The sequence below is a fragment of the Oncorhynchus kisutch genome, linkage group LG13, assembly GCF_002021735.2.
Source record: "Oncorhynchus kisutch isolate 150728-3 linkage group LG13, Okis_V2, whole genome shotgun sequence".
Taxonomy (NCBI): Eukaryota; Metazoa; Chordata; class Actinopteri; order Salmoniformes; family Salmonidae; genus Oncorhynchus; species Oncorhynchus kisutch.
Genome location: NC_034186.2, coordinates 50,469,083 through 50,491,491, shown reverse-complemented (window position 1 = coordinate 50,491,491; position 22,409 = coordinate 50,469,083). Strand labels below are relative to the sequence as shown.

The 22,409-nt window shown below is 42.6% G+C and overlaps 1 protein-coding gene across 2 annotated transcripts in view; it reads right to left on the bottom strand.

The window, feature by feature from the left end:
• The window catches only part of LOC109901506 (kelch-like protein 32), a 41,423-nt gene extending 20,407 nt beyond the window's left edge, over positions 1–21,016 (bottom strand). Inside the window, exons 1-3 of one of the 2 annotated variants that reach the window (XM_031786510.1) lie at positions 20,830–21,016; positions 3,541–3,638; positions 2,131–2,311 (exon numbers count right to left, since the gene is read on the bottom strand). In XM_031786510.1, coding sequence (XP_031642370.1) covers positions 2,131–2,311; positions 3,541–3,563 — 204 coding nt within the window. In that variant the 5' untranslated portion in view covers positions 3,564–3,638; positions 20,830–21,016. Of the gene's footprint in view, positions 1–2,130; positions 2,312–3,540; positions 3,639–4,042; positions 4,089–20,829 lie in introns of those variants that run through there. The other variant, XM_031786509.1, reaches the window with a different exon arrangement.
• Between the last annotated feature and the right edge of the window lie 1,393 nt (positions 21,017–22,409).

Here is a 22,409-nt window from a genome sequence, read left to right as displayed (position 1 = left end):
ACTGTATATGTTCCATGTCCTCCAAAGGCAGATGTTGACGTTACACTGACATTACATACTGGCACAGAAGATGGAACACTGTAAGGTGGCCGGCCGTCTTTCGTGCTCTGACCCAACTTTGCTTCTTTTGGCGTTTATCTTAACTTTTTTGGATGAAAAGTATCCACTATCAGTTCTTACGATCGACAAGAAATTTTGAACAACAGATCGGCAGTTACTAAACCTCAATTCCGACTCATCTGCCCTGGGCTAACCAAGGCGAAACGCAGGCAAAGATTGCAGGAGAGGGGGAGTCCTGCCAAGATTAAGGTGAAGGGATAACCGGCCAACTCTTCCCTCCATTTTATTGGCCAGAAACTTGATAATAAGATGGATGACCTCCAATCATGAATTTGATATCAGCAGGACTCATAACTGCAATATTCTCTGCTTTTCTGAAACATTGCTTTTGGAAAAGATACCCCCCATGGCTATCCAACTCGATGGATTCTCCATTCACCAAGCGAACAGGACATTGGATTCAGAGAAATCCTAGAGGGGGAGGGGTATGACTCTTCATCAACAGCAAATGGTGTGCTGACTCTAGCCCAGTGGAAGTCTTGACCCATTGTTCACCCGTCTTGGAATACCTGATGGTCAAATGTCGAGAGAGAGTTTTCAGCTGTTATCATGACTGCTGTATATATTCCACCTCAGGGCAAGAAAAACAACAAGCTGGCACTTAAAACTATAACATTTTTTTATATACTTTTTAAATGTAACCTTTATTTAACTAGGCAAGTCAGTTAAGAACTAATTCTTATTTACAATGACGGCCTATTGGGGAACAGTGGGTTTACTGCCTTGTTCAGGGGTAGAACGACAGATTTTTACTTTGTCAGCTCGGGGATTCGATCCAGCAACCTTTCGGTTACTGGCTCAATGCCCTAACCACTAGGCTACCTGCCGCCCCATAAACAAGCAGGAAACCATGAACCTGGAGGCAGCTTTTTTTGGTTGCCGGTGATTGTAATTCTGCGTCATTAAGACATCTAATACCCAACTTCCATCAACACGTCTCCTTCACCACTAGGGGTGATAAAGTCCTAGATCACTGTTACTCTACTCACAGGCAAGCATATAAGGCCCTCCCTCATCCCTCGTTCGGCAATCAGATCATGACTCTATACTCCTGTCTACAAGCAGAAGCTCAAACAGGAAGTACCCGTGACGTGCTCCGTAGATAAATGGTCCTCTGAATCAGAGGCTATGCTTCTGGACTGCACCGGGACTCGGCTGAGAGCATCGACAAGCTAACCACCTCCGCGACCGGCTTCATTAGGAAATGCATCACCGATGTTGTCCCCACAGTGAAGGTGAGCTGCTTCCCCAATCAAAAGCCCTGGATTACAACCAAGGTTGCAGCTAAACTAAAAGGACAGTGCTACCACACACAGGTCTATCGCAGCCACCCGGAGACTACGGCTGATGACAATAACTCCTGCTACGACCTCCACAGAACTTGGCCAGGTCGCAGTTGTAAATGAGAACTTGTTCTCAACTGGCCTACCTGGTTAAATAAAGGTGAAATAAAAATAAATAAATAAATAAAATCATTTATTCTGATGTCTAGTCACCTTACACCCTATACATATCTACTCCTAACCACTTCAGTATCCCTGCACATTGTACGTTATTGGCACTGACCCTGGAACTGACCCTGTATATAGCTTACTTACTTTCTCCTGTTCTTATTATTTCTATTTCTCGTGTGTTTTTGTTCTACTTTACTTTATTAGTAATAGTGATATTGATTATTGCATTGTTGGGAAAGAGCTGCAAAAAGGCATTCCACTGTATTTGTGCACGTGACAATACAACTTCAAACTTCACTCTTAGAAAAAAGGGTTCCAAAAGGGTTCTTTGGCTATACCCATAGGAGAACCCTTTTTGGTTCTAGGTAGAATACTTTTTGATTCCAAGAAGAACTCTTTTGGGTTCCATGTAGAACCCTCTGTGGAAAGGGTTCTACATGGAACCCAAACGGATTCTACCTAGCAGCTAAAGGGTTCTTCAAGGGTTCTCCTATGAGGAGAGCTGAATAACTCATTTTTTCTAAGAGTGTAGTGTCCTCCCCAGGTCCAAACTCACCCGGAAGTAATCACTGCACGCCGCCAGCACTGCTTTATGGGCGTGGAACTTCTGGTCGCCGGCGACCAGGGTGACATCACAGAGTACGCCATCCTTCCTCTGCTGGTTGAGGGCGGAGAGGACAGAGTCCTGGTGAGACTTGGACTGGCATAGCCTCTGGTCTGTTACCAGCTCCTGCCCACTGGGAGGGGGGGGGGGGGGGGGGGGGGGTAGAGTGAGGTAAAGGGAGAGACATCAGTGAAGGCTGGGGGAAAATCTCAGTCTCTCTTGTCTCTCTGCTCATCTCATTTGAGTCATTTAGCAGAAGCTCTTATCCAGAGCGACTTACAGGAGCAATTAGGGTTAAGTGCCTTGCTCAAGGGAACATGGACAGATTTGTCACCTATTCAAGTCAGGGATTCAAACCAGCGACTTTTCGTTACTGGCCCAACACTCTTAACCACTAGGCTACCTGCCGCATCTCCTGCTCTGTCTCTTGTTCTCCTAGCTGTCTATCTGTCCATTTCATATTTGTCTGCTTATTAGTCCAGCTGTTTATTATTTATTAGTCTAGTCTGTTTATTATTAACTAGCGGTCAGTCCTTTTTTCTGCTTGTCTGCAGTTTGGTCTGTCACCTTCAATAGTATGTGAACATGTGTGTGTGTGTGTGTGTGTGTGTGTATTCTCAGGTTTCGTGGTAAAGCCCTGGAGACCCCTGCTGGCAACCTCCAAGGCCCAGCAGCTGTAGTTCAAGATTGTCAACGGGCTGCTCCTCCCTAACTCTCTGTCTGGGCTGGACAAGGCCCTGAGGAACAGCCTGTCCCTCTACCTGCAGTGTGTGTGGCCATGAGAGTAATACCCCAGGAATGAGGGACGGGTCACCACAGGCTGAGAGGCAGAGTCGGTATTATAATATGACAGGCAGAAGTGTGTGTGTGGAGGGGAGGGGTTGACTGCCAACACACCTGCCAACATGCTGCCCCACCAAAGCTCAGATCAGCAATGCCAAACCAAGGTTGGTCAGAGGTTAGTTAGCTCACCACATATACGAACAGTTAACACTGCAGATGGCATTGCAAACTCTAAGAGCAAAATGAGTCACACCCGATTACAAAATGCTGGAAACTTTAGTAGGGCTGTGTGTATGATTCACATGCGTGCTTGTGTGTGTATGATTCACGTGCGTGCTTGTGTGTGCGTGTGTGTGTGTATGATTCACGTGCGTGCTTGTGTGTGCGTGTGTGTATGATTCACGTGCGTGTGTGTATGATTCACGTGCGTGTGTGTATGATTCACGTGCGTGTGTGTATGATTCACGTGCGTGTGTGTATGATTCACGTGCATGTGTGTATGATTCACGTGCATGTGTGTATGATTCACGTGCGTGCGTGTGTGTGTGTGTGTGTGGATTCACCAGCTTACAGATTTACCTGACACAAGGTTCAGATGGCATGCTCCCGGAGAAGGAGAGAAGAGGTGGAACAGTATTCTGTGATTCCTTAGGGCTGCAGTTACTTCCTGCATTAGCCTGGAAAGAGAAACAGATAAGGCACATTTCAATCGATCCATTTGGATCAATTAACTGCTAACCCCTAACACAAAGCAGACCGAAAGTCCACTTGAAACTGCGAGGCACTTCAGGTTAAATGAATAGAATGAAGCAAAGACACATTGTGAATTAGCAATCAGCCAAGAAAGACCACCACCTGAGCTTCCTACTGACTCTCTGTGGTTAAGAATATTTTAAATATATATATATTTTACCTTTATTTAACCAGGTAAGCTAGTTGAGAACAAGTTCTCATTTACAACTGCGACCTGGCCAAGATAAAGCAAAGCAGTGCGACACAAAGAACAACACAGATAGGTTAGATCACCGTGTCTACAGCAGCTACCATGAGCCCACACCAAATTTGATTGGAAATACACTACCATTCAAAGGTTTGGGGTCACTTTCCTTGGCCAGCATCCCGGAGTCGTCTCTTCACTGTTGACATTGAGACTGATGTTTTGCGGATACTATTTCATGAAGCTGCAAGTTGAGGACTTGTGAGGCGTCTGTTTCTCAAACTAGACACTAATGTACTTGTCCTCTTGCTCAGATGTGCACCGGGGCCTCCCACTCCTCTTTCTTTTCGGGTTAGGGCCAGTTTGCGCTGTTCTGTGAAGGGAGTAGTACACAGTGTTGTACGATATCTTCAGGTTTCTTGGACATTTCTCACATGGAATAGCCTTAATTTCTCAGAACAAGAATAGACTGACGAGTTTCAGAAGAAAGTTATTTGTTTCTGGACATTTTGAACATGTAATCAGTTTTCAGGCCAGTTTTATTGCTTCTTTAATCAGAACAACAGTTTTCAGCTGTGCTAACATAATTGCAAAAGGGTTTTCTAATGATCAATTAGCCTTTTAAAATGATACACTTGGATTAGCTAACACAACGTGCCATTGGAACACAGGAGTGATGGTTGCTGATAATGGGCCTCTTCACCTATGTAGATGTTCCAGTAAAAATCAGCCGTGTCCAGCTACAATAGTCATTTACAACATTAACTTGTCATGTGCTAATTGATTCGGGTGCGACAATATCACTCATCTCTCAAACGATCTCGAAAGGGCTTTGAAGCCAACTAAACGTTGGTTAAAAGTGGAACGATGCGACACTACACTTTGAGGGGTCACTCAGACTACCTCGCCTCTCACATTGAGAGTCATGGTGAAACTACACTTCAAGGATGTATCGCTCGTTCACCCTGTGTATGTTACCAGCCTCAAAACTGTACCCCTGCTACTTGGAGCAGACTTGATGGATCGGTTACTTCCATTGATGGATTGGAAAACTAACCAGGTATGGTCACAGACCACAGTGCCTTCTCCACTGACCACACTGTCAGTGGAGAAGACTACGGACGACACCGTACGACAGTCAGTCTAGCTACAATCAGTAAGAAGGTTAGAGAGCTAACCAATCAAATTACCCTTGACAACAGCGACATACGAGTCACTCAGAATGCAACACGTGTAAGGGAATCTCCAGTGCACTCTTCCAATGGTTAACACACATGTCACTAATAAATAGAATCCTCCATTCAGGAGGAAAATGATTAGAATCATTAACCATGATCACCCCACGTACGACTGGTCCAATACTTCCGTCGTGAGGTTAGTTCCTCCGTGGATAACATAGCTATGAAATAGACTTCTTACCTATCACCACTACAATAGTGGAAGACACAGTGACTTGTAGTAAAAAACTACTACAGACTCCCTCGACACCAATTCTGACTGACCTCCAGGCATTGACCTGAAAATTACCTGACAATCAGACTCATTCTGAACAAGATGTAATCTGCCAAGATAGTTGGGTTTCTTCCCTTGACATGCTCGCTTGTGTAAGCATAAACGTACATGCACAACGGAACATCCATTTAGGATTTATGCTAGGATCAATTAAGGGTCCAAGCCAAATACCAGCCTTCGTAAAGTTGAACATTTACTTCTAGGCCTTTGAATCTACAGCACTCACCAGTTGTCTTCCCAGAAGTCCATAGGTCATCCCTGTAGACTACCCAAAACTAGTGCCTTACAACTGTATACTTATCATATAGTTATCAACTTAGGATAGTGCCTAAGCAACACACCAAGTAGGAAAACCCTAGATATAGCATTAGAGACAATGCCATGAAGGTCATTTTGCCAGAACATTGGACGTATATAGAATACAATTAGATGATTTTAGATGATTCTAATACAATTAGATGAATTTTGTGTGAGAACTACATTTTGTATATATTTTGTTTATGATTTCATTCCTTTTCGGTTCAGTTCCTTTGACACTTAGGAAGTGATAGAGCCATAAACAAAGTCCCCATACAACCATCACATAGTGCCACAACGCCGCTCATTGGGGAATGAATGTAATTCTATATATTTCATGAGTGTGTGTGCATTGTTAACATCTGCCTAAGTTACTGGATGACGACCAGACAACAGGTCCGGAACGGCGACCCCAAATCCGGACACCCACGGCCCATCCTTGTGGCGGCATACCCCTTTGTCAGAGAGCCTACCAAGGTAAAACACCAGAGGGGGGGACCGCAACGGCAATCACCAACCAGGACACCCCCTTCCTGGGGTACAATCGGTGAAGAATCCAGCTACGAACTGGTCCGTTTGGTACAATTTTGTGAAACTCATGGGAGACAATAAGGCCACATTACCATAAAGCTGTTTATATAATAGCCTCAGATATGAGGCTTACATCTAATTGTTGTGTAAGATGAATGAGTGAGGTTGATACTGTTTGTGAAATTGTGTAATGTGATTTTGGACTGTTTAATGAAGGAAAACTCCAAATGGAATTGGAGTTAACTAAATCAGAGGACCGCCCATGAGCCCAGTTATGGTCGGGCATCCCGGGGCATCCCGCTCTTTTCTGCAATTCCGAATATAACCCCCACCTTGAGAATTTCTCAACAGACCATGTTGCTCTCAATTACGAGAGGACAAAGGTTGCAGACCAGACTGCTGAATCTTTTAACCATCCCACGTTAAACTCTTAGACTATCGATACCGACAGAATAAGAACAAGTCTTTGATATTAATTACTAGTCTGCAGCTAAGAATTCGGTATCATTGAACGCAAAGACCGACAACCGCCGAAACATCTATCCATAACGACATGAATGAATGGATAGTTCAGAGTGACATTCTAACCACGACATAGAGGGCGGACAAACTCTCCAACAGAAACAAACTTGTCAACAGAGACCCCGATGACACACTGAGTGTAAATATATATATTGATTGCAATTGTTCCCGAATGAGTGAGCATTCATGTGCAAAGGATTAGCATTTCAATTGTTATAATTATCAACTGTGTGTTGTTTTATCTCAGTCGACCCCCACTTCCCTTTTGTACACCAAGCCACGATGCCGGGAAACTCCGTTATCATTTCCTTGCAACTATCTACTGTTTGTTTATGCATTTCTGTGAATTACTTGCTTAGTAAATAAATAATTTTAAGACAATTAATGTATGGATGACTCATAGTGAAGACTGGGTTTGTGCAGATAACCAACAATTTACGACGTTTGGAATGAGACTAACGTGAGGTAAAATAAAGAATAATTTATTAATCAGAAGACTATTGATCAGGTATGAAAATATCTGAAAAGTTATATTAGGTATATTATAACTTTGTAATCTGAATATCTTCCTTGGTGCCCCGACATCCTAGTTAATTAGTTACATGTTTAATTGCGTAATAATAATTACACAGAGTCATTTGATAAAGATTTGTCTTCAGTTTAATGATGCCAAAGACACGACAGTTGCCAAGTCATATCAGATCACTGGAGATAGTAGGCTAGGCAGCCACAAATCTAACCAACCACGGTCACAGAGGTCAATCAAAGTAGATCCGGTTTGCATTTGGTTACATGCTGCATATTAAACAACATCAAAGGAAGTGTAAATTATAACAAAAAAAACACGCCCTGTTAAGAACTCTTTTTATTTTTTTTATATACATATATTGACTTTCAATGTTAACTGCAGACTGTATAGAACAGTGGCCAACAACCTTTTCTTAGTCAAGATAACTTTATTAGTCAAAATGCAAACCAAGTGCAATTCTCTGCTGGGTGTGGGAGATCAAGTGTGCCTACAATGTATTGTGTGATATCAATTAAATGATCAATGGCCTAGCTATAGTGCGTGGGTGGAGAACCACAGGGAAAGGTTATATACTACTGTTCAATAGTTTGGGGTCACTTAGAAATATCCTTTGTCTTTAAAAGAAAAGCAATCTTTGTGTCCATTAAAATAACATCAAATTGATCAGAAATACAGTGTAGACATTGTTAACCTGGTTGGGCTGCAATTCCGTTTAACGGGATGAATATGACAACAGCCAGTGAAAGTGCAGGGCGCCAAATTCAAAACAACAGAAATCTCATAATTAAAATTCCTCAAACATAAATGTATCTTATACTGTTTGAAAGGTAGTTTTGTTTTTAATCTCACCACAGTGTCCGATTTCAAATATGCTTTTCAGCGAAAGCACCACAAACGATTATGTTAGGTCACCACCAAACCACAATAAAAACAGCCATTTTCCTAGCCAAAGAGAGGAGTCACAAAAAGCAAAGAGAGAAATATTCATCACTAAACTTTGATGATCTTCATCAGATGACACTCATAGGTCTTCATGTTACACAATACATGTATGTTTTGTTTGATAAAGTTCATATTTATATTTAAAAAATCTGATTTTACATTGGCACATTACATTCACTAGTTCCAAAAACATCCAGTGATTTTGCATAGCCACATAGATTCAACAGACATACTCCTCATAAATGTAGATGATAATACAAGTTATACACATGGAATTATAGATATACCTATCCTTAATGCAACCGCTGTGTCAGATTTAAGAAAAGCTTTACGGAAAAATCAAACCATGCAATAATCTGAGACGGCGCTCAGAACAATAGTCAAATTAGCCCCCATGTTGTAGTCAACATAAACCATAAATTACATGCTAAATATTCCCTTACCTTTGATGATCTTCATCAGAATGCATGCCCAGGAATCCCAGGTCCACAATAAATGCTTGATTTGTTCGATAACGTCCGTTATTTATGTCCAATTAGCTACTTTTGTTAGCGCGTTTGGTACACCTATCTGGTCGACCATGTTTTCGGACAAATCTTCAAAAAGTTATATTACAGGTCGAAGCAACATTTCAAAGTAAGTACAGAGTCAATCATTAGGATGTTTTTATCATATATCTTCAATAAAGTTCCAACCGGAGAATTCCTTTGTGTCTTGAGGAGGAACGGAACGCAGGAAGATAACATGTGATATGCGCGTGACCTGGAACAGGCTCTCTGCCAGTAGTCTGATGCATTCTATTCTTATTCAGTCCCACAACACAGTAGAAGCCTCATTCAAATTTCTATAGACGGATGACATCTAGTGAAAGCCCTAGGAAGTGAATCTTCATTCATATCGAACAGGGATTTCAATAGGCAATGGTTTGAAAATATACCAACCTCAGATCTCACTTCCTGTTTGGATTTCTTCTCAGGTTCTTGCCTGCCATATGAGTTCTGTTATACTCACAGACATCATTCAAACAGTTTCAGTAACTTCAGAGTGTTTTCTATCCAATACTACTAATAGTATGCATATATTAACAACTGAGACTGAGGAGCAGGCCGTTTACTATAGGCACCTTTCATCCAAGCTACTCAATAGTGTCCCTGCAGCTAAAACTTCTTAAAAGAGATGTACTTGCGATTCTTCACCACCAGTGATGCAGAATGCTGAAATCAAATGGAAGTACAAAGGGCGGGATTTCCGTTTAAATTCCTCCGCCTTGGGCGACGGAACACAGGAAGTGAAAAAAGTTCCCCCTTTGTTAGCTTAGCATCTCGTACAAGCTAATCCTACTTTGTTCAGAAATCTTACTTCCAAGCACAAAATAGGGTCCTCTCACCATGGAAAGGGTGGGTTTACTAGTGACATCTCACATTAACCCATTCGACATAGCTTTATTTTTAACGGAGCGACATTGTACATAAATACAGATATGCCTGTGGTCTGCACACACTTGCTTAATGCGGTAGACGGACAAAATCATGCGGCATCGTATGCCGAAGATCTATCCTCTAATTCCGAACCTTACTGGCTCTATGAATTAATATTGACTGACAGAAGTAGTACCGTTTGACCTAACGGGCTAAATCTGGAATGGTTCACTCACTGACGCTAACGACACACGACCGAAGGTGCTCTGTAGCCTCTTCAAATGGGAATACACACACAACCAATTTGTATAGAAAGCAGTCTGTTTGTACAATTCTGTTTGCACAATTGATATGTAGAATTCCACAGCAAAGTCCAATTCTATTTTAGATTCCTCGCACGGGGGTGTCACATATGTTGCGTCTTTGGCAATCATTAAACTGAAGATGAATCTTTATCAAATGACTCTGTAATTATTATTACGCGATTAAACTGATTAATCATGTTACTGTAATTAACTAGGAAGTCGGGGCACCAAAGAAAATATTCAGATTACAAAGTAATAATTTTCCTAATATAACTTTTCAGATATTTTCATATCTGATCAATAGTCTTCTGATTAATGAATTGTTCTTTATTTTACCTCACGTTAGTCTTATTCCAAACGTCGTAAATTGTTGGTTATCTGCACAAACCCAGTCTTCACTATGAGTCCATACATCAATTGTCTTAAAATGATTTATTTACTAAGCAAGTAATTCATAGAAATGCATAAACATAACAGTAGAAGGTGACAAGGAAATGATAACGGAGTTTCCCTAGTGGGATAAACCGTCATCGGGGCTTGGTGTACAAAAGGGAAGTGGGGGTCGACTGAGATAAGACAACACACAGTTGATAATTATAACAATTGAAATCCTAATCCTTTGCACATGAACGCTCACTCATTCGGGAACAATTGCAATCAATATATATATTTACGCTCAGTGTGTCGTCGGGGTCTCTGTCCCAGGATGCCCGACCATAATTGGGTTCATGGGCGGTCCTCTGATTTAGTTAAACTTCAAAGGGAATTGGAGTTTCCTTCATTAAACAGTTCAAAATCACATTACACAATTTCACAAACAGTATCATCCTCACTCATTCATCTTATACAACAATTAGATGTAAACCTCATATCTGAGGCTATAATATAAACAGCGTTATGGTAATGTGGCCCTATTGTCTCCCATGAGTTTCACAAAATTGTACCAAACGGACCAGTTCGTAGCTGGATTCTTCGCCGATCTTTTATACCTTCTCCAGAACAAATGTTGTTCGGTTCTCCTGTTCTGTGCAGTGGAAGAAATTCCTTTGTTCTCTATGAAAATTCACTCTGTCTTTACAGTGGCCATGAGGAGATAAATTCCTGGAGGAGATTAAGACCTCTCTCTGACCACAGCAGCCTGGGTGTAGGAGACAGGGAGAGGAGGATGGGGCTTGCTGTTCCCAAAGAGGGCAACATCATGACACAATCTATCAGGGCATTATGTTCTAGTCTCCGTCTCATTAATTCAACCAGGCCTATAGTTTATTATGTGTCTATGAGAGCTGCATGTTTTGATCTGGCCCTTATTTGGACACTGTTAACCTCCAAACGAGCTTCAATGCAATATACTCCTTCCGTGACGTCCAACTGCTCGTAAATGCTAGTAAAACAAAATGCATGCTCTTCAACCGATCGCTGCCCTTACCCACCCGCCCGACTAGCATCACTACTCTGGACGGTTCTGACTTAAACTCTCCTTCCAGACTCATATTAAGCATCTCCAATCCAAAATTAAATCTAGAGTTGGCTTCTTATTTCGCAAACAAAGCCTCCTTCACTCATGCAGCCAAACATATCCTCGTAAAACTGACCATCCTACCGATCCTCGACTTTGGCGATGTCATTTACAAAAAGCCTCGAGCACTCTACTCAGCTAATTGTATGCAGTCTATCACAGTGCCATCCGTTTTCTCACCAAAGCCCCATATACTACCCACCACTGCGACCTGTATGCCCTCGTCGGCTGGTCCTCGTCGGCTGGTCCTCGCTCTGCCTTATCTCAGCTCACTGGTCACCATAGCAACACCCACCCGTAGCGTGCGCTCCAGCAGGTATATTTCACTGGTCATCCCCAAAGCCAATACCTCCTTTGGCCGCCTTTCCTTCAAGTTCTCTGCTGCCAATGACTGGAACGAATTACAAAAATCACTGAAGCTGGGGATTTATATTTCCCTCACTAACTTTAAGAGTCAGCTGTCAGAGCAGCTTACCGATCGCTGCAGCTGTACATAGCCCATCTGTAAATAGCCCATCCAACCAACTAAATACCTCATCCCATATTGTTGTTTTGTTTTTTTCTGCTCTTTTGCACCCCAGTATTTCTACGTGCACATCCCCATGTGCATATCTATCACTCCAGTGTTAATTGCTGAATTGTAATTACTTCACCACTATGGTCTATTTATTGCCTTCATTTGCACACACTGTATACAGATTTTTCTATTGTGTTATTGACTGTACGTTTGTTTATCCCGTGTGCAACTCTGTGTTGTTGTTTTTGTGACACTACTTTGCTTTATCTTGGCCAGGTCGCAGTTATAAATGATAAGTTGTTCTCAACTGGCCTACCTGGTTAAATAAAGGTGAAATAATTTTTTTAAAATAAAAGTAAGAATTCTATTAGGTAATGCACATGCAGCAGCTACTCTTCCTGGGGTCCACATACAGTGGGGCAAAAAAATTGGGGGGGGATTTTCTTTCCTTGTTTTGTCTGTCATAGTTGAAGTGTACCTATGATGACAATTACAGGCCTCTCTCATCTTTTTAAGTGGGAAAACTTGCACAATTGGTGGCTGACAAAATACTTTTTTGCCCCACTGTAAATATGCAGGTTTAAAAATATATACTTGTGCATTGATTTTAAGAAAGGCATTGATGTTTATGGTTAGGTACACATTGGTACAACGACAGTGCTTTTTTTAGCAAATGCGCTTGTTAAGTAGGCTGTGATTCGATGATGAATTAACAGGCACCGCATCGATTATATGCAACGCAGGACAAGCTAGATAAACTAGTAATATCATCAACCATGTGTAGTTAACTAGTGATTGTTAAAATTGATTGTTTTTTTATAAGATAAGTTTAATGCTAGCTAGCAACTTACCGTGGCTCCTTGCTGCACTCGTGTAACAGGTAGTCAGCCTGCCACACAGTCTTCTCATGGAGTGCAATGTAATCGGCTATGATCGGTGTCCAAAAATGTGAAATGAATCTGCCATTCCGATTAATCGGTCGACCTCTATACGCAAGTATAAACACCATGGGACCATGTAGCCGTCATACCACTCAGGAAGGAGACGCGTTCTGTCTCCTAGAGATGAAAGTACTTTGGTGCAAAAAGTGCAAATCAATCCCAGAACAACAGCAAAAGACCTTGTGAAGATGCTGGAGGAAACAGGTACAAAAGTATCTATATCCACAGTAAAACGAGTACGATAACCTGAAAAGCCGCTCAGCAAGGAAGAAGCCACTGCTCCAAAACTGCCATAAAAAAGCCAGACTACGGTTTGCAACTGCACATGGGGACAAAGATCGTGCTTTTTGGAGAAATGTCCTCTGGTCTGATGAAACAAAAATAGAACTGTTTGGCCATAATGACCATCGTTCTATTAGGAGGAAAAAGGGGGACGCTTCCAAGCTGAAGGACACCATCCCAACCATGAAGCACGGGGGTGGCAGCATCATGTTGTGGGGGTGCTTTGCTGCAGGAGGGACTGGTGCACTTCAAAAAATAGATGGCATCATGAGGGAGAAAACTGATGTGGATATATTGAAGCAACATCTTAAGACATCAGTCAGGAAGTTAAAGCTTGGTTGCAAATGGGTCTTCCAAATGGACAATGACCCCAAGCATACTTCCAAAATTGTGTAAAAATTGCTTAAGGACAAGTCAAGGTATTGGAGTAGCCATTACAAAGCCCTGACCTCAAGCCTATAGAAAATCGGTGGGCAGAACTGAAAAAGTGTGTGTGAGCAAGGAGGCCTACAAACCTGACTCAATTATACCAGCTTTGTCAGGAGTAATGGGCCAAAATTCACCCAACTTATTATGGGAAGCTTGTGGAAGGCTACCCAAAGCGTTTGACCCAAGTTAAACAATTTAAAAGCCATGCTACCAAATATTAATTGAGTGTAAACTTCTGACTCACTGGGAATGTGATGAAAGCAATAAAAGCTCAAATAAAATTGTGAAAAACTGAGTTTAAATGTATTTGGCTAAGGTGTATGTAAACTTCCGACTTCAACTGTACATCAACACCTACCCCGTAGACATTCCTGTCTTTTTTATAGATGTTATATCCTTGTATTCCTACTACTGTATCATCGAAGGTGCTGTAAAAGTGAGTCTCAGAAATGTCTAATACTGAATATTAATGTTATCTAAGATTAGCTGTGCCACGAATTTCATGAGCTTTGTTTGAGGCTACATACATCATCAGTGCGCGCAACAGAACAGTGTACTGTCTACACTCAATTTCTTGTTTTTATGAAATTATTTTCTTTTAAATCATAGCTAAAGTTTGTATTGCAAAGGATTCCGCAACGCGGTTAGCCTTTAAGGCTGGGACAGCAAGTTTGTGTTAGTAGCAGTTAGCCTGCTTCGTTTTCCTGATGGTTATCAGCTAAAGCTAGCAGTGCTAGCACTCTGGTGTTTTTATCCACAGTTGGGTGTGAAATGATTTCCACACAATCACAAGATGAAGGTAAGGAGTAACTGAAAACTGGGACAGGGATTTGTCTGCACTAAATGCACCACCATCAAGCAGCTTAGGGAAGAGATCCTCCGACTGCTCGCTAGGCTGCGAGAAAAGTATTGCTTGCTTTCTAAGTACACAAACTTGCTGTAGCCCAGACAAACCGAATCTCAGTTATAAATGTCTCATATATCAAAGCTGTCAATGAGTCGGGCGGAGTTGATCTGCCCCAATCCAATGGACAAATGTTAAGCTAAACTCCGCATCCCATGGGAGACTAGACACTCGCAAGGCATAGGAGATAGGGAAGGCAGTCTGGCCACCCTTCATCTATCCAAGAAGATCAAATCCAGCTATCAAACATCTTTGGCCGGCTTGAGACGGACCTACCAGCCCCGGGAGTCAGCATGGATCCTGGGAGTATACCACCAGCCGGTGGCCACCACAGTTCAGGAGGTTGCTGACTCAAGACAGAAGGGCCATCTTCCACCTTCCTAGGGTTTCCCACACCATCGGAATTTTGTGATTACGATCTTGTCTCATCGTTGCAACTCCCCAACGGGCAGGCGAAGGCGAAGCTCGAGTGATGCATCCGCAGAAACATGACCCGCCAAACCGCGCTTCTTAACACCTGCTCGCTTATCCCGGAAGCCAGCTGCACCAATGCGTCGGAGGAGACACCGTTCGACTGATGACCGAAGTCAGCCTGCAGGTGCCCAGGTGCCCAAATTGTGCGCCGCCCTATGGGACTCACGGTCACGGCCAGTAATGACACAGCCTAGGATCGAACCCCAGGCTATACGGACGCCGATGCAGTGTCTTAGACTGCTGCGCCACTCGGGAAACCCACTCACGTAGGTTTTAACGACCTGCTTTAGGCAATCTGAGGAACTGAAGGAGGACTACAAATATATGTTTTATAACACCACACTAGCACAGGGCCACCTCCCGTGCTATCGGGGGGGTTCGGAACATTTCAGCTGACTCGTTGCTCTGAACGAGTACCTGAAGGAACTATGCAATGACAGGAATGTCTCCTTTTGTGGCAACTTCGATTTGCTGTGGGAGCAATCAGCAGCAAAAATAGATGGGATTCATCCTAACCACAGGGGTTCCAGGATTATTTCCAGTAACATCACAAACTGTTTTAGAGACTGACTGACAGGGTCTGGTAGTGATCCAGTCCTCCCTGTCAAAATAAGCAACAGAGGACTTGGAAAGAATATCAACTCCTGTAGAAATGGCACTGTAGTTATTGTGAGTAACCTAATTTATGTTCCTCTACCGCCACCTTCTGGTGAGTTTATACAAATTGTCATTCTGATCGATTGGAGGATGACAGAAAACGTGGCTGTAATTTTCATAATTTGGCTGTTATTCCATTGGTTACCTGCCCCAGGGGCAGAGTGGCCTACACTCACTGAATATGGAGCTTTTAAAATGTTAGAGCAATCACTAGTAAAACCTTTCTCGTGAATGACCGCATTACTGAGCGCAAAGTTGATAGCCATGTTTTTGTGAGAAACATGCGGTCTTCAGACTGTAGTGCCGCTCTTATTGAAGCCTCCCCGCCGGACTACAGCTTTTTATACAACCAGAAAAGGGAAAAGGGTGGGGGGACAGCCTCTATTTTTACAAATGCTCTCAGCTGTAAGGACATTTCATTTGGTGACAGTCTTTTGAGCATCATGCTATACAGTTTAAATGCCAGACACTAGTGCTGGCTATAACCCTGTATAGGCCAGCAGAGTACTGCCCACTTTCTTTCCTGATTTCTCTGAACTATTGTCCTTGGGAATTATGATGAAATCATTGTTTGGCGATTTTAATATTCACGTTGACAAAGAGACTGACTCCAAGGCCAATGAATTTATTCATCTTTTTGAGCTCTATGGACTTCATCCAACAAGTTATTGGGCCCACCGATAACCTGTGGACATACTCTGGACCTGGTTACTACCAAAGGGCTTTCTATTGACGTATCCTCTATTGTTGAAGTTGCTTTATCTGATCACCACTGTGCATTTTTTACTACCTTGTTGCCCATAGCACAGGGTAATACTGAACGCATTATTAAGAAACGCTATCTTACCTCTGACGTTGCTACAGATTTTACTGAGTGTATGAACAATACATCATCACCTATTCTGCCTTCCTCTTGTGATAATTTAGTTGATAACATCAATAGCAAATTAAGGGCAACCATTGATGCCATAGCTCCAGTAATGTTGAAAAAGGCCACATCGAAATGGAGAACTCCTTGGCTGAGAGGAAACTAATCAATTAAAGAGAAATTGCAGAAAGGCAGAGCGGAAGTGGAGAATGTCAAAGTTGCAGGTCCACTATGATATTCTGAGAGAGCAACTTGGCATGTCTAACAAGGCAATTGGAAATGACAGACGGGCTCAGGTTTCTAACTTGATTACTAATAATCAGAATCATTTGAGAGTGCACTTCTCGACCATTGACGGCCTGATATATCCTACAAGCCTGTGAACTTTCCTCCACATCTAAATGTGATAAGTTTGCAGCATAGTTCAGATAACAAACGTTAGGCTGGAAATCCAGACCTGATGAGAAGTTTGATGATATTTTTTTTAATTTTTACCTTTATTTCACCAGGCAAGTCAGTTAAGAACACATTCTTATTTTCAATGACGGCCTGGGAACAGTGGGTTAACTGCCTGTTCAGGGGCAGAACGACAGATTTGTACCTTTTCAGCTCGGGGGTTTGAACTCGCAACCTTCCGGTTACTAGTCCAACGCTCTAACCACTAGGCTACCCTGCCGCCTCAGAAAGGGGCTGTGGAGTTATTTTCCCTGTTTGACATGACATGCTCAGGAAAGTGATATCACAGCTTAAGCCTTCTACCTGCCTTCTTGATCCTATCTCCACCAGCTTCTTCAAAAGGTTTTTAATTGCATATCTGAAGTTCAAGCTATTGTTAATCCATTCCTGTTCACAGGCACTTTCCCCAATGCACTAAAAACTGCTATTGTAAAACCCCTTCTGAGGAAAAAGTAATCTAGATTCTTCAGCTCCAACCTCCATCTCCAACCTTCCATTTTTCATAATTCTGAAGAAATTGGTTTTCAAACAGCTAAATGATTTAAGTGCCAACTGTATTTAAAAAATATATCCTATCTGGTTTTCATGCCCACCATAGCACAGACATCCTTAGTTAAAGTGGTAAATGGTCCTAGAGCCAACACAGATGCCAAACAGCTCTCTGTCCTCTTTAAGCTTCACATGAATATGGCCCTCTCTGAGCTTTATAGTAATATGGCTCTGAATATATACAGTTGAAGTTGGAAGTTTACATAACCTAGTTTTAATGACTCCAACCTATAAGTGTTTCAACCACTCCACAAATGTCTTGTTTAACACACTATAGTTTTGGCAAGTCAGTTAGGACAATTACTTTGTGCATGACACAAGTCATTTTTTCAACAATTGTTTACAGACAGATTGGATTTAGGTGCTGCGTTCAACACTGTTAACCATGATTTCGTTCTGGACAGAATGGAGAGGTGGGTTGGCCTCTCTGGTCCAGTTTTAAATTGGTTTGGGACCTATTTAACAGGTTGAGAGTTTGTCACCCTTGGTGAACATAACTCAGAGAAAATAGATATCACGTGGCGTTCCACAAGGTTACATTTTGGATCCGGTACTGTTCAGTTTATATATGTTACACTTGGCACCGTTATAAGTAAGCATGGCATTGATTTTCACTGCTACCCAGACGATACACAACTTTACATTTCTGTGTCACCAGAGCCATATCTATCTCAGGCCGATACATCCATGATTTTATTACAAGCAGGCTTAACTACTTTAACGCTCTCCTGTCTGTTCTACCCAAGAAAGCCATTGGTTAACTGCAAAACATACAGAATGCTGCACACATTACACCAGTTTAAAAGTCTCTGCACTGGCTGCCTGTGAGTTTTAGAATACATTTTAAGATTATTCTATTGGGTTTTAAAATCAACCTGCAATTGTGCACCCCATTACATGTCAGACATGCTTTTGAGTTATGTACCCAGTAGGTTGCTCAGGTCCTCAGGCACTGGCCTTTTAACTATTACCAAAGCCTAGGACCAAGAGGCGTGGAAAGGCAGCCTTTAGTTACTATGCCACCAGCCTCTGGAATAACCTGCCAGGGAATCTGAGGGTGGTTGAAACTGTGGTCACATTTAAAAGAGACACGCCTTTTTGGCTTTGATTTTCCTTAGGGTACTTTTTTTCCAGTTTGCCTATTTTTTTTTTGTTATTCTTGTTTTTTTTTACCCTCTTATGTTTGTTGTGTAGCAAATATGTATATGAGCCAACTTTAACCCTTTCCTGGGTAGCTTATGTAAAACTGAACTCATCATTATAATAGGCTGTATTTCTAATAACTATATTTCTCATAACAAATTCTATTTCTGATTTTTGTTGCAGATAATGTTCAGCAGATGCCTTATCTGGTTGAGTTCAGCTGCAGCAGGGTGCTCTATTCTTCGTGACACTTCTGCATAGATGTCTTGCTGGACAGTTGGTCTCTTCTGACTAGGGTGTTTTCCTGTTAGCATGGATGGGTAGTGAGGTAAGGGGGTGCTGTCCACTCTGGAAGGGGCCCGATGTTGTAGGGTGGAGCTGGCCTCTCTGGAAGGAGCCTGGTGGTTTAGGGTCGAGCTAGCCTCTATGGAAGGGGCCCAATGTTGTAGGGTGGAGCTGGCCTCTCTGGAAGGAGCTGAGTGGTTTAGGGTCGAGCTAGCCTCTATGGAAGGAGCCTGGTGGTTTAGGGTCGAGCTAGCCTCTATGGAAAGGGCCCGATGTTGTAGGGTGGAGCTGGCCTCTCTGGAAGGAGCCTGGTGTTTTAGGGTGGAGCTGGCCTCTCTGGAAGGAGCCTGGTGGTTTAGGGTCGAGCTAGCCTCTATGGAAGGGGCCCGATGTTGTAGGGTGGAGCTAGCCTCTATGGAAGGGGCCCGATGTTGTAGGGTGGAGCTGGCCTCTCTGGAAGGAGCCGAGTGGTTTAGGGTCGAGCTATCCTCTATGGAAGGAGCCTGGTGGTTTAGGGTCGAGCTAGCCTCTATGGAAGGGGACGATGGTGCAGAGTGGTGTTGGCCGCTCTAGATGGGGCCGATGGTGGAGCTGGCCTCTGTGGATGTGGCCCGGTGGTGTAGAGTGGTGCTGATCTCTCTGGGTGGCTGATGGTCATGATCTTGGAGGATGTATGGCAGAGTTCCTCTTATTTTGGTTTTTGCTTTGTCCCAGAGCAGTTTATTTCAGTTTCCTAGCAAAGACCTTGACACCTGTTTTTTTTCAAGTGTACTAGGCCATACATCAGCTGGGGGTGAATATCAGTGGTGGTTCTTTAGGTAAACATTGTCCAAGAGAGCACTACCTCTAAAGAGCTCAGCTTTGTTGCTCTGAATAATGTGGAAGGGCACATCTCCATGTGGTATCAGGGTGGACATACTGATTTTGGCTGCTACATGTCCTCTCACTGCCATCAAATCATTGTTAAATCATGTTAAATGCAAGAGTCATGGATTTACATAGGCCTACAATACTATTTGGTCTGTAATGTGAAATCACATGTTAGATGGTTTGTTGTGTGTTATCCATTACATTAAGGTAGGATACGCTATGCATTTGTGATAATTTAATGATTCTTTGAGAGCCTCAATTTTGGCCCACCTACATTTTTGCTGGCCCTGCCATCAATATTTCTGTCTACACCATGACCTTCAGATGCATGGTCACAGGCACCAAGAGAACGAGAGAGAGGGGATACTACATTACACATCTGTCCTGTCCAATTCCTGGCTTTTATGCTGCTCCAGTGAAAATGACACTTCTAGTTTTTCAAGCTTTGGACAAGTAGCCTAGGCTAGATACATGTTAACCTACTTTGCTGTACCACACGTTATTGCCAAACATAGTGTCCATACATAACTCGCGAATTGAACGATGTTTGACCGTTAACATGACATGGCTGTGTTTACACATGGATAACGTAGTCTACCATTTACATCGCATGAGAAGCACGCGCGGTAGATTAGACAGACGCAGTCTGATGGCGGTGAGAATATAATCAGTGCGCTCTAGCCTGTTTTAGCCGAGGAGTCCGCAGGCCTTGGTCATTCACTATCACTTTTAAATCTCAGAGCTGTCAAAGGTTTCCTAGCAACAAGGCAGCGGATCATTCAGCCGAGAAGAGAAAAAAACACGGGGTATTTGGGATAAACTCCAGTCTCACCAAAGTGTCCTGACCGCATAAACATAGTCTCTCCGACTTGACCCCCCAAAAATATTGCCCGGTATAAATATGCCCTTCTCGCATTTAATAACCATCCAAACCATGTATGCAGTAATATTCTCCTGATGTTGCACACCAAACGAGCTACCCACCTCATATGACTGTTCTCTGGCCCTGTCCTCTCAGCGGTTCCGTTTAGTTGACAATCTGTTTTCTACCATTTAATATCCGTTTCTGTTGCATTTGTGGTGAGCAGTTGAAACGAGTGCTGAATACCAAGTTAGTCTGCGGTTTTACAGTCCGTTGTATTGGACACTTGAGATGGTTACATTGTGTTAGCTAAATTGTCACATTCAAACCCCGCCTCTTGATATGGTCACATGCATTGGGTCGTGTGGTATACAGCGCCATCAAGTGATGGAATTGTTGTATGAGTACGTCTAGTAGGTTATGGGGCCTCGAAGTTATATTTTATTATACACGTATATATAGGCTAGTCTATGGGCCCAATCGAGAAATGGGTGGCATGATCCCAGTTGGTGCTCTTGATTTGATTATATTTTTATTTGATTTTTACCATTTAAAATACATGAAAATGTTCAACCATGCAGATACATTTACCAACATTGCCGATGATTATATAGACAAAAAAAGTAAATACTTCAAATCAAATCAAATGTTTTTTGTCACATGCGCCGAGCTGTAGACCTTACCGTGAAATGCCTACTTACAAGCCCTTAACTCTATTTCTTGAACTGCATTGTTGGTTAAGAAAATATTTACCAAGTAAACTAAAGTTTTTTAAAATTCAAACATTTCTTAGCAACCAGGCTAAGGAATGGGGCCTATCGAAATTGGTAAGTCTTTGAGTCCAATACAACATTCACTGTAGTGAGTATTTGTATAGTAAGTAATATAGTAGTATGCTAATTACCAGTTTATTTTTTCTCCAAAATAATGTCAACCCATAAAATACTTATTTAGCCTAGAACTATGTGTCGGGAGAATGAGCTGACCGCCTGGCCTAGAGCTGGCCAAACTGAGCAATCGGGGGGAAGGGCCTTGGTCAGGGAAGTGACCAAGAACCTGATGGTCACTCTGACAGAGCTCCAAAGTTCCTCTGTGGAGATGGGAGAAACTTCCAGAAGGACAACCATCTCTTCAGCACTCCCCCAATCAGGCCTTTATGGTAGAGTGGCCAGAAGGAAGCCTCAGAAAAAGGCACATGACAGCCCGCTTGGAGTTGTCAAAAGGCAGCTAAAGGACTCTCAGACCATGAGAAACAAGACTCTCTGGTCTGATTAAACCAATATTGAACTCTATGGTCTGACTGCCAAGCGTCACGTCCGGAGAAAACCAGGCACCGCTCATCACTTGGCCAATACCATTCCTACGGTGAAGCATGGTGGTGGCAGCATCATGCTGTGGGGATGTTTTTCAACAGCAGGGCCAGAGAGACTAGTCAGGATCGAGGGAAAGAGGATCTTGAGAGGATCTGCTAAGCTTGTAGAGTCATGCCCAAGATGACTCAAGGCTGAAATCGCTGCCAAAGGTGCTTCAACAAAGTACTAAGTAAACAATACATTTGCAAAAATGTCTAAAACCTGTTTTTGCTTCGTCATTATGGGGTATTGTATGTAGATTAATGAGGGGGAAAAAATTACAATTTAATCCATTTTAAAATAAGGCTGTAGTGTAACAAAATGTGGATAAAGTCAAGGGGTCTGAGTAC